The sequence below is a fragment of the Bipolaris zeicola genome (genome assembly GCF_000523435.1).
Source record: "Bipolaris zeicola 26-R-13 unplaced genomic scaffold scaffold_2, whole genome shotgun sequence".
NCBI classification, from domain to species: domain Eukaryota; kingdom Fungi; phylum Ascomycota; class Dothideomycetes; order Pleosporales; family Pleosporaceae; genus Bipolaris; species Bipolaris zeicola.
The window spans coordinates 289,667-305,739 of NW_006912051.1; the positions used below are offsets into that span (position 1 = coordinate 289,667).

Sequence of the window (16,073 nt, forward strand, 5' to 3'; positions counted from 1 at the left end):
TGCTGCCGTATACAGCGTATACATCCATCCATACATACTTATTTGCAACATGTCTCTGGTAAACAACAACAAACGGCTCTGCGAAATAACAATCGTCAGTGGTAAATGGCCCATGTTCATGCCGTCCGTCGTCGCTTGTTTGGTCCACCGTCTGCTTTGTTTCTCATAAGTGAGCGGACATGCATATCATGCCTACCCCCGGGCGCGCAAAGGCCAGCCACTGGCACACGGCCACAGTTGAAACAACAACAGCCAAAACGAGCCCTCGCACGCCGCGTCATGGACGCCCTTTGCGACCAGCTGCCAACCACAAAACCAAACAAACAAAACTGACAATCGCCGGCTCTCCGTCATCGCCATGCTACTGCTGCCGCTGCCGCTGTCTGAAGTCGTGCTCCTGACTCCTGACAATTCCGGCAATCCTTTCAATCTCCTCGTGTTCCCAGCTCGGCTCGACTGCACTGGACTTGACCACACTGGGACTTTCTTGCAAAAACACACTGCCATGACGTTCTGCTTATTATGACGCAAGCCACACCACCTCTCCCGCCCGCCTGTCTTGCCCCAAGCCCCTCACGGCGCCTGCTTCCAACCAAGATAATGGATGGCCCCGCGCTGCCTCTCTGCCCTATCTAATGGCACAACCCCAACTAACTCGGAGCCCTCGTTCGGTCGGGCTTCTTGTCCTTTGTGACTGCTGACGCGCTGCCCGGGATACCGCTGCTTTGTAGTATACAACCCAACGCCCAAACTCCACTCAGGCTCTGCCGTGTTTGCTTCCACTGCATTCTGCCTGTCGCCTCATTTCCCCACTCGTCCTCTGTCATCTTCTCTACCAATCTGCCATTTTCGCCTGTACATGGCAACTCTGCTATAGCTCTCCCACTTGTTCGCGCGGCGTTCCGCAACCCGCCATCCACACAAGGCTCCTGCACTACCCAACCTCATCTTGCAGCCACAGCAACCATGGCCTATCGCGACCACCCTGACTCCGCCTACGACTCTTACCCTTCTTCCTCTGACAAGCAGCAATCTCACCGCGGAAGAAGCCCAGACTATGCCCCCAGAACCAGGTCCCGTGGAAGATCAAATGCTCCCGACTATCAGCCTCGTGACACAAGCCCTGCCTGGGACCGCCGTACTTTCGACCCGGCCTCCCAGCCCATTCAGCAGCCGCTGAAGAATGCCATTGGTAATGCTTTTGAAAAATCAGACGCAGCCCGTGTCGTCGACCCCAATCTCATTGCTCAAATCACGGCCGAGGTGAAGAAGTCGGTTCTCGATGAGATCAAGTCAGGTGTCATGGCTGGTACGACGCAGCCTCAGCCTGCACCCGTCTCGTCGCAGCAATGGGTTCCACCTTCTCCTGCCTCGACTTCCAATTCCATCCCACCCCGCGACGTCTACACCCCTCCATCCCCCAAGCGCAGCGATTTTGCCCCCCATCACTCCCCAGATCGAGGCCCCCTGCATACCGATCCACTACCAGATACTAACCACGATACGCCCACTGCACGATTCGACCGCACTGTCCCCATGGACCGAGAACGCCCGCCCACCCGGCCGCCTGCTGCGCCCAGAATGGCAACTGAAGACTACACCCCTATTGAGAAGATGTGGCAACGCTTGTTCGACTCTGATGGCCAACCCTTGCCCCGCCTAGGCCAACTCCTGAGAGGTCTAGCACTGCACTTGGCGAGTACCCTGACTATCCGCGGAGATACCCAAGGCTAATATCCGCACAGATTGAAGACTACGAACCAAAAAATAGTCTGGTCATTTCCCCTGCCAAGATGCTTAGGTTCTATGAACAAGTCAAGGTCAAAGACGAAATTTATCCATGGCAAACAATATTCGGCAAAATATCGTATTCTTCTCTATCCAAGATTTACCGAGACATGCGATGCCAGCATCATCTTATTCAACAACACCCGGCAGAGCAACCGTACATTCCGGCCCTCACCCCCGACGGTTTTCAAGAATGGATGACTGCTATGATCCAGGCATATCCCGACACCGAATACGAGCGGCTGACCAAAGCTATCCTCGACATGCCCATCAGCAATGCAGACGATAGGAAGGAACGATTTCCTAAGGAACTTCCTCGCAGAATGTTTCCTACCGCCGAAAATCTTCACGCGCAGCAACGATGCGCCGCTGCGCTTTCCTCAGAGGGCGTCGGGCCACTCCGAAAAGCCCCAACATTCCCACCACCGCCTCCAAAAACCCAAGATACCACTTCGAATGGGCCGAAACTTGAACGGGAGCGGAGCCCATATACTTCCAAGCCAGAAATCAGGCCCATGGACATTGACGACGAGTCTAGGCCTACATCAGTACCCATTGAGCGAGAGCGCAAACCGTACTCGGCAGCTCCAGGTGGTGGCAAGTCATATGATGACATGAACTCAAGCGCCTACTCGGACACTGCAACGAACGACAGGCGCAGACGTGCGCAATCAAATGCAGGCCAAGCTCCATGGCCATCTCCCCCCAACGACAATTCCTACCAACCACCTCATCACGCTCGCACAACCTCAACAAACACCCGACAACGAAGCCCGAGTTTCTCCAACTATGGTACTCAGTCGGATCCAAACGTTCGTGACATTCCAAACAACTGCTATGGGTCGAACATGTATGAAGACGAGGCTCGTCGCTTTAATAAGGACTATGATAGTAAGAAGCAAAACCGACGCCGTAGCGGTACCTCTGGCATGGACGGCTCTTTCGACGCTTCTTCACGACCTCCCTACCCTGATGACGATTATCGAGCACGAAACGGAAGCAACGGATATGACAACAGAGGTTACGACTCGCGCCGCTACTAGATGTACGGAATGCCTAAAACAAGAATTTATGAAGTTATGATATATACCCAGAAAGTTATCTTGTTATTGCGACGAGTCTCCCGTTTTTTGTTCTCCTTTCGTTAATGGCGTTTGTGGAACGTGAATGACTTTGATGGGAAAACTTTTGACCCAAATTGTACCAGTAGATATTGGGCTCGGAACCTTTGTATATTTTTGATGCAGTAGCTGCTCTATTTTCGAGATACCAAAAGAGGATGCGTTTAACCAATTTCATTCATTACTTATATGAAGAAGAAAATGACTAGCGGGAACTCGACTGTTGACAAAAAAACTTAGTCTGTCATAACCTTGTATTGGTATGCTGCTCAAGCCATTTTTGGATAATGGAGTTTTTATGCGTGCCTTTTTTTTTCTCATAACGTGCATATGCGAAAAAGAATACATTTTTACTCCACACACGTACTAGTTTGTACTTTTTCCATAACTAGTGCATATTGGGCCGGGATTTAAAATGCGTGCAATATCGATAGGTACGTTAGCGTTTCTACCATTACATCCGGAGCCGTCTGTTGGCCAAAGAGAATATACCTATGGTTGAGTACGTAAGAAAGCAAGTTCACGTGATTCTTTTTTTCGTTTCTTATTGTAAAAGGAAAGCGCTAGGGTTCATGTTTGAAGAAAACTATGTGAGATTCTATGGTATTTCAATAATCACCATGTACTCATAAGCACTTTGCATGTATAAAAGTAAAACAGCGTACGCAACGGTGGGACTAAGGTACTAGCTAAAATGCATGTTGTACAATTGTTGTCACAACATCAACCTCCCGACTTGTATGTAGCATTTGCTGCACATGTATATCAGTAGTGGAGCAATATGTTTCCTTGAAGAAGATCCTATAAGAAATGGCTTTGCTCAAAATTCATAGCATGAGATAGGTAGCATATATTACATAATCTACCTTTGGGCAACAGTGTGTTGGTCCCCAAGTGCTCCTTCCTTCACTTGCTTTTCTCACCTACGCACAACTCACCTGGTACTGCCCACTCGACTAGAACAGCTAACCAAGTCAAGATAATGGGATTTGAACAGAGGGGATCCGGGAAACGCTATTCAAGTTGTACAAATATACAAAAGCTTCTGCCAGAAACAGAAGATTATTATAACAAACTACACTCCCCACTTCTCACACAACCTACTCATCACCAGTCTCGAAAGAAATCCAGTCACCATGCAGCTATCGGTCTTTCTCCAAATCATCTCCAGCAGCCTCGTAGCTGCCCAATTCGGATCTACCATTAACGATGGCATGCCGATAACATGCGGAACTGGTAAGTACATATACACATCTCCAGCACACACCAAGTATCATCACCAACACGTTGACCCCAAACAGGCTACATACCATCCCTAACCTGCGACACACCCAATGGCATGTGCTCCTGCACATGTGACAGCGGAGCCGTCTACCAAAAACCCGAGTCCTCACTCAACCCCGTGTCAGACCCGTTAGACTTCTCCACCCCACAACGCCTCGCGACCAAACCCTGCACGGGCGATGTCCTCATGCCCTGGAAACACATTGATGTGCGCCGTACAGCGGGTACGGTACAGGATTCCACGATTGGATCCATAGTCATCGACAACCTCGAGGACAGTATTCTCCTCGTGGCTGATGGCGCCCATAGGTGCGAGCGGTTTGAGGTATACGTTGATGGTGTGTTGATGGGAGAGACGTCGGGAGAAGGGCCCCGCGATAATTACAAGTGCGACGCCGTAGAAAAGTGTATGAAGGAAGGCGCTGATTTTGCTTATTTTACTCTTCCGCGAGGTGAGTCCTTCTTTCTTTTTACAAGCCGTTTTCTTTCGACGATGCTCTCGTCGATTCGTCTGATATCCTAGCCTGAGGATTCGCCAAAGCTAACTGTATCGTCTTTTTTGCAGGAAAACATACTATTGGTACCAAATGGGTCAAGGCAACCGATGCATGCAAGGGCTGGCCTAATGGCATTGCAAATATTCAGACCTACAAGCCCTGCAAGTAGCTTTAGAACAAGGAACTTGGATGGAATTTTCCATCTTCCTCCATAAAACGCTGGCCTCATCCAACGAACTATGCTGCGTGAAGCGTATCTTGCGTGCTCAGAGTTTTCTGGATTACAATACGGCACTGGAGAAAAAAACCGCAGCTGAGTATAAAAGTCGACATCATGCTCGTATACGAGCACATCACACTCCTTAATATATTACATAATACATATCACCGCGTAAGCTCTTGCAGCTCCAATCAATCGATCTCATCGATATCATACCATAAACCCACGTGGTACTTTCTCCATATGCATACCAGAGTAATAAAAAAATATTTTGACTTTCGCCACCCCTATTCGCTTAAAATGCCCCACTCTTCCCTTCTCTCTCTCTCCATCTCTCCCCTAAAAAAGCAGAATTTCTCACAGTAAACAAATCAATCCTATATGAGTGTTTCGTGAGAAAACGGATCAAGTATCCTAATCACCGCATGAGAAATTCTGTACATGTCGACTTTGCCTTGCCGCCCTCCATGTATATTCCTCACTTATACACATGTTGATACTTTTTTCCCTTTCGTTTTAATATTGGTTTGGGTTACTTATATTGCCCAAGTCGAGCTCATTTTGCGCATCGGTCTTGGTTTGGGGAGATTGGGTGGTGAGGATGGGGTGGTGTGGCCCATGCGTACGTTTTCTCGTGTATGGATTAGGAATGTTGGTTGAGCGTGGTAAAGTGTAGCGTGTGTTACTATTTGTCGCGGCGATGCAGCAATTATGTTTTGAAACGATGTGTTAAGAGTCTTGTTAGGGTGGGTGAATAGGGAGAGTGCGGGTGGTGGAGGTAAGGGAAGGGAAGTGGAGTAGAGAGGCGCAGGGCGGGTAGTAGTGGGCGGGCGGGGCGATCGGCGGGTTATGGGGTAAGCGACATACTAGAGTGTTATTCATGAGTTGGTAATTGTAAAGTATTTTGCGGCGAAATGGTTGCGTTGGTGTGTATGTTATATACATAATAATCTAATAGTTTTGTAATGGCTCTAGTGAAGAAGAGAAGATGGTGTAGTTTATGCCGTTATGCGTGTGACCGTAGAATAGTAGTAAAGGGGGGCTTAATCGATGTTTGAATCTTGAGCATCATTCCGAATGATGCGTTTGCATTTGCATGTATAACTCCCTAAACTCGCGGAATCTCATATATTCTTCGTAGAGATCTCGTAACTGGTGTCCTGCACCCGGGTGTTGACCTTGTGCGATCGTGCGTCTGGAATTGGAAAAGTCTGTGGGCGGCAAGTGTTGGGATGTGGAACAAAGCAAGATGAGGATGAGGGAATAGTAGTAGTGATGCGCGCTTGCGTACATGTAAATGAGCTCCAGAGCCACCGTTTCGCTTTGGGCGAGGTTACTAGGCCGATCAAGATGCCAAAGATTGCTACACAGACACCGACTAGTGTTAACACGGCTTCCTTGGACCATCCGGGAGTGGACCTGGGTGTCGTGGGTGCGGCGTTTGCAACAGCTGTCATGTCGAGGAGGTGGAATAGAAAAAGATGTAGTATGGGTATCATTGTAGGATGTTTGTGGTGGGGAGTACAATATACTAATCGTTCAAGAGTTGTAGGTCTGAAGCTGATGCTCGAGTGTGTTCTATTATCTTATGTGTGCCCAGTGCAAGAGGATTTCATATACTAGTTTACTGAAGACGGCTTGGTGGAGAACGCGTAAGATGCAGGCCTGACCTCACCGGCCAGGCTCTGGCAGCGCAACGAAGCGAGTAATGTGCATAGAGGGGGCTGTGGTCGCCACACGGACACTCCATTCACCTGGCCCAATGAAATTCATGACTTGCAGGGTGCGCAACGTCGAAGCGTCAGGTATGATTGCTGTCGCATGAGTCGCTCCTTGCCTCTGCATCATCTTGCACAGCCGTGTTTGTATCACTCTGCATTTCCAACTTCTCGTGTCACGTGTTTTGACAGCCAACTCTCTATTTGCATCAGAGCTGCACAAGGTCATGCAAAAGCAGCACCTTTCCACCACCTCGTAGCGCTCAATACGAATACTACCACCATAGCACCGCTCACAATGGTGTTGTATATGACGCTGTACCTGCCAACCGTCCCAAAATATCCTGCATACGACTCGGGAGTCATAATCAGTATGCACTGCTTGTGTGGGTGAGAAGATAACAGCTTTGTTCACAATCATTCTCAACCCCGTAGGGCAGAGTGCTGGGAAAACACCTTAACAAATCATGCTTACCTCTCTAAGCCACCTACTTGACAAGTCCAAAATGATTGGTGGGGCCGAGTATGTGACATTTGATATTTTACTACGAGGCTTTCAAAGTGTTAAGCGATTTTGCAGAGGAGTCCTAGCGTACTACCGCCAGTGTTACAAATAACAGTCGATTCGACTGAACTCGGGTATGATGTTGGAAAGAGAACAGATCTAGGACTCTATACTAACTACAAAATTCTTGCATTGTAGAATTTCCAGAGAGTGCTGGACTGTCGTTGGAAAGTTGGTGTGAAAGCATCTTTGTATGGATTTTGAAAGTCTTCAAGAAGAAGCTCGAGAGAAATCAGAATATAATAATACATTGTACATTCATCAAATAGAAGAGTATAAGTGTTCCAAAGTAGGTGCAAATCCAGGTAGTCTGCCTTCAGAGTATGCAAAACGTTGTTCCTTTCGGCTGAACCCAACGTTTCATAACCGCTGTGACAGCGGCACACTACTGGTCGTTGGTTTCGATTTGCCCGATTTGCCTACCGTCGGTAATATATCCTCGTCCGGCTCATAGTTTGCGGGATTCCTGCCAAAGCTATCCTGGACGTGTACTTGATTCCGATATCTCGACTTCCATCGTGGTAGCTCCCCATTCTGTGCCCGGCCTACGCCCATGTCTCTCCACCGCTTTGGTGGCTTGACTCCCATCTCTACCAAGTTGGACCATATCCTCTCTCCGCGCTTGTTCCACCGCTCCATTCTCTCTTCGTACTCTTCGTCCGAGGGCCGCCACTTGCTCTTCAGTATGCGGCGGATGGCTTCCGGAGAGACTTTGAAGTGATTGGCGAGGACGGGTGTGGTGAATTTGTCGGGTTGCGTACTGTTCAGATGACGTATGCCTTCCATAGTATCGGGCGACAGCTTCTTGCGTGGGTTCCATGCTTCGCCTCCCAATTTCTCCTTCAGGGCTTCCTTTTGCACCTGCCATGCAGGGCGTTCGTTCTTTGTTTGGACCTCTCCTGTAAGAGCATCTTCGACTTCGGCATCGACATCGGGCTGCGCTTTTGTTTTTCTCGAAGACGGCCGATCTATTGGTTCCAGTCGGCGTGAATCTGAGCGGAATCGCGATGGTTGGGGGTAGATGAGTGGCCGGCCAGTAGGAAAAACAGGCTTTAAATTGGCGAATGACTGTATAAAAAGGCTCAGCGTCCGTCGTGTGCAGTTGTGGCAGCTCATGGTTGTTCCAAATTGGAGATGTGAAGTCTCTCTTGTCTGCATCGACGACTTTCTCGCACGGGCCCCAGGACTAAATGTCTACCGCCACTGGCAGACTAGTGCTAGCACGATTCATGATCAGCCGCGACTTGCCCCAAATGGTGACATCAATGACCCTGTCCAACGGTTAGGTGCAATGGTCAAATCTCGGAAACCACCTCAAATTTACGATTCCCCAACCGTCAGAGCGATGACCGAAGAGCCAAGCGGCGACATGGATGTGGACCCCTCACCCCCATGCGGATTTAGGGCCTCGGTGTCATATGATGGTTCCTCCACTTCCGTATGAATACATACTCTGCTTTCTCTCACGCTCACTGTTTCTTGTGGTAATATCGCAGCGCGTGCGTGTTTATTGCATTCTGTTTTGCAGTCATGGCGTTGCCCAACCCGTTTCGGAGGCGTACAGCCAACACTAGATAGTACGTCTGGAAGTGGGAGATCATCACTGACTTAGACTGACCGTTATCAGTTGCTGGGGTTATAGTTTCGAATGGACGCCCGAACATCTTACTCAAGAGCAAATGAAGCCCATGAAATTTTCGTATGATGTGCTTGCAGAGGAGTGTCTCGATCGCCTAAATGCCATATCGCCACCGTACAAGAGTGCTTTGCCGAGAAATGATACCACCAGGACTCAGATGGCATCAGCGCCTGTCACTGAAGACGAAAAGAAAGAGCCCCTGCCCGTACCAAAGCGGGATCTCTATGCTTTACTAGAGGAACATCACGAATCTGACCCGAAACTCGCGGAGCTGTGGCGACAAGTAAACACTGTGCCGGACTGGGTGAATTGGGAGCAGATAGGCAGAGGACAGGATGTTTTCTATCGTTACGGAGGACCCGCTCTGACTGGCCTCACTTATCAGTCGCTGCTAGGCGGTATGGGTGCTGCACGAGTCGTCGAGACGTTGGCACGAACTGGAGGCTTCAGCACAAAGGTAGCAAGAGGAAGACTATTCGAAACAATGCAACACATTCTACAATGCACAAGGACGTTGGAAGGCATACAGCCCGGTGGAGAAGGCTTTGCCTCATCAATCCGCGTCCGCTTATTACATGCTGCAGTCCGGCAGCGCATCATGAAGCTGGTGCGTGAGCGGCCCAGCTACTTCAACGTAGACGAATGGGGCATACCAATCAACGATTTGGATCAAATAGCCACAATTGGTACTTTCTCGTCGACACTTGTATATATCAGTTTCCCACGCCAGGGCATCATCCTCCGCCAACAGGAGATCGACGACTATTTCGCACTATGGCGCTATATTGGTTATATCATGGGCACGCCCGACGAGTTACTTTCGACTCACACGAAAGCAAAAGCCATTATGGAGTCCCTTCTCTACTATGAGGTTCAGCCTTCGGACATGTCAAAGGTCATGGCCAACAACATTATTTATGCGCTCAAGGAAGAGCCGCCCACCTTTTCTTCAGCAGATATGCTGACAGCCAGCGCCCGTTGGCTAAATGGCAACACACTGTCTGACCGGCTTGGCTTGAAGCGTGTATCGGCGTACTACTGGTCTCTCATGGCAGGCCAGTGTCTCTTCTTCATCTTCTACTGCTACACCTACCGCCTCTTCCCCAATGCCGACCGCAGGAGGATCGAGCGTGCAAAGGACATCTTCTGGAATCTGATTATAAATTCAAAGTGGGGGTTGGCTGGTACGGAGACGAGGTTCGATTTTAAATACGTCCCACAGTACGATACATTGACTCACTTGGGAGATATTGGTGAGAGGAAGCAGCAGCGGTTCAGTAACGAAATGAGGAACCTGAAAGCGTTGGGTATTGCGGTTGGAGCGCTGACGTTAGGGACGATTGTTTCAGTCAAGATTGCTTTGCATGTTGTGGGAAGGGTGTGGTGAGCTGTGGAGGTGCTTCTGTGGGACAAATAGATGTTAGAGTGTACAGCACTAACCCTGCACGGACTGCGCCATGCCGTACTTGCCTAACTTGCAGAGAGTGTATTGCGCATCACGTGCACCATTACGCGCTCATTTCACCTTCACCTTCTCTTTCTCCTGCCTTGTTCTGCGATGCTTGATCGCTATCAACAGGCTCAATCGCCAGGACCTACCCTTCAAATTCACACAAAACACATCTTCCTCCTTTGTATTCCTCCGCTGTCTCAAAATTGAAGACTGGCTCCAAGACATCCTTCCAATACAATACTGCTCCCAAACCCAGTCCCACATCATCGTTGATACACTCATTCGACATGCGCAAACGAGCCCCTCGCATCTGCCCTCACAACCCCTCACAAGATGGCGTATGTGGTTGTCATGAATTCTGGGAGCGTAGCAAACAGCCTTCCTCTGATACCGGGGTTACTGCAGATGCGACAGTAGGTGGTGAGAACATAATAGTAGAGCAAGAAAGAAAGAAAAAGAAGAGGAAGAGAGGAGGGGAAAAGCAGCGTAGAAAGGAAGAGAAGAAGAGAATGGAAGAGGGAAAAGAGAAGAACACTATGCAAGTTCTGGTCGATTATGAGCTGCCTGACGACGATGACCGTCTGGACTGGGACACGGATGAAGTGCGGAGAATGGCGGGGGAGGTTGCGTGATGGGTTTTTGGTAGGACAGAGCATTGGATTTCAAGACTTTACACATGGATGGTTTCATCGGCCGATAGGAATCTGCGGACAGCTGTGGAAACAGAATCAACAAGGACAAGGCTGGCTGTTTTGTATCAAGTGGGTTGGTGGGGACAGGCCATGGTTCGTCTGATAGCAGGGTAATGCTAGAACGTCATGTTTCATATTGAATGACAGGAGAAAGAGGCATACAGGGTGACTGGAGTAGAGGAATAATGTTGATGGCAGTGATGTAGGTGCTCGAGACAAAGGACCACCAGGGCGAGGAGAGCACGGGCCTAGACCCTGGGCCGGCGCGGGCATGACGAAGCCGTGGAAGCTGTTGTTGGCTCATGTCAACCCAATATCAATCTCTCCCCGGACTGCCGACGATCGACTGCTGCTCGCTGCTCGCTGCCATTGCCGCCGTTCACGATCAATTGCCAGCAGCCGTCATGCCGCTTGCCTGCCGCGCCCGATGAGCTGCCTACACGACCGCAGCCCGTGCCGCCCACCCTCGTGCTCCTGACCATGTCGGCATCCAACATCCGGGTATTCGTACAATGGAAGGACTCTACCGTGTTTGCGGGCGAAGACATCGAGTGCACCATTACCTTCAAGAATGTAGCCCAGCCTGAAGGCCGCAATGGCACCCCAGCCACACGACACAACGGCTTTGCGACGGGCGGGGACCGTCAACGCAAGCTGCCCGTTCCGCCAGTCCATTCGTCGACAAGGCCCTCTGTGTCCCGCAAGTCTTCATTCACCTCCCAGCTTCCACCTGCTCACAGCCGCGGACATCGGCCGGCGCTGTCCCTCCACACACCATCAACGCCTGGGGGACACCAGTCGCCTGCCACACCGAGCGCAGCTCAGGCCAACAGCAGCACGGGAGGGCAGAAGCATGGTAGATCCGTATCCATCATCTCCCTAGGCACAGAGGCCGCCACCGAAGCCAGCCACGAGAGAGGCATACCCATCAGACGGCCAGCCAGAGGCCATGGGAGATCAGCCAGTCTGCAGGTAGTGCCGGGCAGACCGAATTCGTATCCAAGTACGACAACCGCAGATAGCACAACTGCCACCGCAATATATCTTTGGCTGACACGACAGCAGTTACCTCGCCCGGCCACCGATCAGCCACACACCCTTCTCCGCTTGCTGGCGACGCAACTTCGCCAAGCGCTCGTGACACCAGTGACTTCGCCTTCCCTGGGCGTCAAAACAGGAGACGGCCGGGCATAACAACTACCCCAAGCACCCCAGCGCTCCCAACCCCCGGGAGAAAACCCTCAAACTCCTTCTCCAAGAATTTCAAATTCCCTGCCGCTCCGCCGCCGCAGGAAGACGCTGCACATCCACCACTCAATGGCAGTCCTACGAAGAAGCCGCTACATACACCGCGCAATTCTCCACAGCCGCCCATCGACAACCATCGTCCTTCAACCAGTGCCAACCTTGAGGTTCTCTCGCCTGTCGCTAGGATAATATCTGGGTCAAGCATGATCGAAACGCCGCGTAGTAGTGGGGAATTCTACTCAATGAGCAATAATTCCAATGAGACCATGGCTTCGGAATACACGGCTCATCCGTCATCGCGACTATTACACCGGCCCCAGCACCAGCGACGGCCATCACACTTGGTACCATCTAATAAGCAGGCTCAACCAGAATCTATCATGATGGGCTACGCACAAATAATGGGCACCTTCACACTGGACGGATCCTTGATCAACCAGGCGCCTTTTGAGGAAGTGAAGAGGAAAGGCGTATTGGGTGGTCAAGGTGGAGGCGGAGTCGTGGGTATTGAGAAGACGAAGCGCGAAAGCGGTCTCTTCGGTGCGCTAGGCTGGGGCAGCATAGGAGAGTCACTGGGCGGATTCCTGGGCCCTTCAGAACCATCAAGTATCCGAGAGATGAGAGGTATTGTCAGCTCCAAGACCGTTCCTCTCATTTCTACCCCACAGTCAATCTTGTTCGTCGACTTGAAACTTGCGCCTGGAGAAAGTCGCAGCTTCACGTACAGTTTTACCATCCCCCGCGGTCTGCCCCCGTCGCACAAGGGACGCTCGATGAAGGTAGCATACAATCTCACTATTGGTACACAACGCGCAGGGTCAACCAGAGAGCAACAAGTGAAACATGTGGATATTCCTTTCCGGGTCTTTGGCAGCGTGAACAGTATGTCTATCTACTGTCATTCCGCACTTCGCGCCATACTAATCATCTTTAGATCGGGGCGAGATCCTTGGCCATGACTTGATGTCTCCGTACATTCTACTCCGTGATCAAGCACGAACAGCGGCTATTGACCCTACATCAACAGGGAACCTCTCTCCGACCAAAAAGGGTGCTCATCGAGGAAAAGCCCAAGAGGATACTTTCAGTGACTTTCTTGACTATGTCAACAATCTGCTAGAGCGGCCCCAGCAAAATACTAATATGGGCTTGATGTCACCTACTGACACTCTTCCTGGCCGGTCTTCGTTTGCCGAAGAACCCCAGACTATGAAGGAAGCCATTGATGCCGCCATATTGCGCAGCAACCTGACTGGCGCAGCAAACCAAAGCGCCAATCGCTTTGAAATCGCTCGCAGCGGCCGACGTGTGGCTGTCATAATGCTCGCTCGGCCCTCTTATCGACTCGGCGAAACAATGACTGCAGTCGTCGACTTTACCAACTCGCACATCCCGTGCTACTCAATCCATCTCTCACTCGAAACATCCGAAAAAGTGGACCCCGCAATCGCACTGCGTTCCAATGCCTCTATCTACCGAGTTACAAAGAAAGTCCACGCCTCATTCTCCGAAAACGCACTCTTTGCTCAGAAACTAGCCTTTTCGCCCACCATACCCCCCAACGCAACACCAGAATTCATTACATCTGGTGTAAGCCTCGAGTGGAAACTCCGCATCGAATTCATCACCCCACGTCTGACACACGAAAATGGCGAAGAGGCAACATGGGATGATCTTCTAGAAGAAATATCCACAGATGACCGCGGCGTTATACTAGCTGCTGCACAACGATTACCAGCTGAAAGCTTCGAAGTCCAGGTCCCGATACGGGTATATGGTGCTGTAAGTGGAGCACCTGAATCGCCTGATGAACAGGGATACCCCGTTTGAAAAAAAGAAACAATGGGGACTGTTTGGGGAAAAAAGGGGGCGGTAGTTATCATTCTATGAACTTATTGTTGCTACGGGTACAAACAGAGCAAAGAACAAGAATCCATGTTTAGAACTACCAACATTCTTGTAAAGCCTTGTATCTGGCTTGGAGATGCTTGCTGTATGGATTTTTTCTTGAAATGTAAAATCAAGGGTGGAATTTACTTACGGACCAGGGGAGAAGGTAGAGAAAAAAGGCATTGGCTGGGGGGTTTGGGGAGAGATGTAATGAGCACGCATCTTTATTTTTCTTTGTAATATACCAGCTTCGTAGGCGAGCAAATGAACAGGAAGACTCCGACAGTGAAAAGGGAGGGTTCATGTTTAATTTCATGTGTTCGGTATAACGTTTTGGATTAGACTTTGTATATGACACTGTCTTGTAACGATTTCTTTCTCTCTCACGAGTAACTTAACGGCACCGCTGTTGACGTCGTTATTGAAGATGTGGGCATATGGATCAGAGGGAAATAGAGAACGAGGCAATGTTGTGCACAACTGCATAGCATCAAGTTTAGGGGCCCAGAAATGTCTAAAGGATTGTAAAACATAGTATTGTCAGTAGAGGTTTCAAAGTTCCTTGTGTTCAACTACCCGATTACGCATTACTTCCGGCCGTTGCGTCATGCAAATCCCAGGAGTTCAGAGTTCAGCTCAGATTGATGTCATTGATCGTCATGTTGGTAATAGTATGTATGGAATCTGCAGTCCATCGCCCCCCAAAAAGGTTTTCTTCATGGTCGATAGTCACAAAGTAATGTTTTTCCCACTCTTTCGCATTCGCAGTTCATTGGCACTCTTTCATCGATATCGCTTACAAGCCACCGGGGCCTGCAGCTGATTGAGCGCTAGCACCCGCACCAGGACCCATGGCTGCGTGCGTTGCTTCGCGGTGAGCTTTCTCGCGTGCCTCGCGCTCCCTGGTCTCTGCTGCAATCTGGTCTTCGGTCTTCTTGTTGCCTCGGGCAATGAGTTTCTCGATGAGGCCCCCCTTCTTGGGTGCGTCGGCCTTATCCGACTCTTCAAATTCTTTCAGGTAGGCAACACGCTCGTGTGGAGGCATCGCTGCAAGTTCAGAGTCGATCGAGTCACGGTTTTCTGTTTTCGTTGTTAGTGATGAGGTTGAAGTCTTACGCATGCTCAACCCTTCGTTAGAAATCGATGAAAGGGACAACAACTTGCGGATGTGAAGTTTTCATGTAACATGTGGTATTCATTACGTACCCTCAATAGTACCGACATGACCAGTGCCGGTAGCAAAGTCGTTGTCAGGCTGCGACTTGCGGCGACCGCTGCCAATGTGGAGCTTCTCCTTGATTTTGTCCATTGCTGATTGGAAATTCTAGGTTTGTTGGCTAGGGAGTATTCGCTGCAGGGTTGTTTTATGAGCGTAGATGTGTAAACAGAGCAAAGGTTAGGTGTCTGGGGTGTTGTCTAGGGAGAAGGAGGCGTGGGGATGAGGGGTGATGGCTACCAGCTATGCGTGGCGCATACGTCATAGGTTGGAGGCAATCAAACTACCAGCTGCCTTGTTATGAGTGGATCTATTGAGGCACGGTTCATGATTTCATTTACGAATGAACTAAGGCCACTTTTGTTGCGGCTTGACATTCATACAGACATAGTTCTTTTGGATCGCATGTCCTCATTGGGTTACATTGGACATGGATCCCCGATTCGGCCCAATGTGTGCGGGAGCACCTGCATGGGTTTAGCTACCACATCAGACTTGAGGGAAACATGGACGGTAGCGAAAAGTGTTGACACTAACGCTTATGCACAATTTCTACCATTTTTATCCATAGGTGACGTGTGTGTCATGCACATGTTTGCTGTTCGCAAAACTCTCCTCAAGTGGAGAACACATCCATCCGGTCGGCCCTGTTATCCAAGAAATCGGAAATATCCGAGAAGAAGCCTTGAGCACATGTACAGAGGCTCGATAGTATTATGTAATATTATCGGTATATACAAAA

General features: G+C 50.0%; 9 protein-coding genes across 9 annotated transcripts; 5 read left to right on the forward strand and 4 right to left on the reverse strand.

The window, feature by feature from the left end:
• Window positions 1–966: 966 nt before the first annotated feature.
• COCCADRAFT_32047 (uncharacterized protein) lies at window positions 967–2,831 on the forward strand (the record flags this gene model as incomplete). The annotated part of the gene is made up of 2 exons (XM_007708533.1): window positions 967–1,695; window positions 1,746–2,831. The coding sequence occupies 2 exons, from the start codon at window positions 967–969 to the stop codon at window positions 2,829–2,831; spliced, it is 1,815 nt and encodes a 604-aa protein (XP_007706723.1).
• Window positions 2,832–4,045: 1,214 nt separating this feature from the next.
• On the forward strand, window positions 4,046–4,859 carry COCCADRAFT_32048 (uncharacterized protein; the record flags this gene model as incomplete). Its single annotated transcript, XM_007708534.1, has 3 exons — window positions 4,046–4,145; window positions 4,211–4,645; window positions 4,759–4,859. The coding sequence occupies 3 exons, from the start codon at window positions 4,046–4,048 to the stop codon at window positions 4,857–4,859; spliced, it is 636 nt and encodes a 211-aa protein (XP_007706724.1).
• A 587-nt stretch (window positions 4,860–5,446) lies between these two features.
• COCCADRAFT_81703 (uncharacterized protein) lies at window positions 5,447–5,758 on the reverse strand (the record flags this gene model as incomplete). The annotated part of the gene is made up of 1 exon (XM_007708600.1): window positions 5,447–5,758. A coding segment is annotated over one exon (312 nt), but the record flags the coding sequence as incomplete, so codon positions are not given.
• Window positions 5,759–5,978: 220 nt separating this feature from the next.
• Window positions 5,979–6,367, reverse strand: COCCADRAFT_21740 (uncharacterized protein; the record flags this gene model as incomplete). Its single annotated transcript, XM_007708492.1, has 2 exons — window positions 5,979–6,121; window positions 6,202–6,367. The coding sequence occupies 2 exons, from the start codon at window positions 6,365–6,367 to the stop codon at window positions 5,979–5,981; spliced, it is 309 nt and encodes a 102-aa protein (XP_007706682.1).
• A 1,186-nt stretch (window positions 6,368–7,553) lies between these two features.
• On the reverse strand, window positions 7,554–8,309 carry COCCADRAFT_420 (uncharacterized protein; the record flags this gene model as incomplete). Its single annotated transcript, XM_007708460.1, has 1 exon — window positions 7,554–8,309. One exon carries the CDS (start codon window positions 8,307–8,309, stop codon window positions 7,554–7,556), a length of 756 nt encoding a protein of 251 aa, XP_007706650.1.
• A 414-nt stretch (window positions 8,310–8,723) lies between these two features.
• Window positions 8,724–10,219, forward strand: COCCADRAFT_421 (uncharacterized protein; the record flags this gene model as incomplete). The annotated part of the gene is made up of 2 exons (XM_007708461.1): window positions 8,724–8,770; window positions 8,821–10,219. The coding sequence occupies 2 exons, from the start codon at window positions 8,724–8,726 to the stop codon at window positions 10,217–10,219; spliced, it is 1,446 nt and encodes a 481-aa protein (XP_007706651.1).
• A 353-nt stretch (window positions 10,220–10,572) lies between these two features.
• COCCADRAFT_81653 (uncharacterized protein) lies at window positions 10,573–10,917 on the forward strand (the record flags this gene model as incomplete). The annotated part of the gene is made up of 1 exon (XM_007708601.1): window positions 10,573–10,917. The coding sequence occupies one exon, from the start codon at window positions 10,573–10,575 to the stop codon at window positions 10,915–10,917; it is 345 nt and encodes a 114-aa protein (XP_007706791.1).
• Window positions 10,918–11,457: 540 nt separating this feature from the next.
• Window positions 11,458–14,055, forward strand: COCCADRAFT_422 (uncharacterized protein; the record flags this gene model as incomplete). Its single annotated transcript, XM_007708462.1, has 3 exons — window positions 11,458–11,980; window positions 12,043–13,107; window positions 13,160–14,055. 3 exons carry the CDS (start codon window positions 11,458–11,460, stop codon window positions 14,053–14,055), a joined length of 2,484 nt encoding a protein of 827 aa, XP_007706652.1.
• An 856-nt stretch (window positions 14,056–14,911) lies between these two features.
• Window positions 14,912–15,424, reverse strand: COCCADRAFT_423 (uncharacterized protein; the record flags this gene model as incomplete). Its single annotated transcript, XM_007708463.1, has 2 exons — window positions 14,912–15,195; window positions 15,322–15,424. 2 exons carry the CDS (start codon window positions 15,422–15,424, stop codon window positions 14,912–14,914), a joined length of 387 nt encoding a protein of 128 aa, XP_007706653.1.
• Window positions 15,425–16,073: the final 649 nt, after the last annotated feature.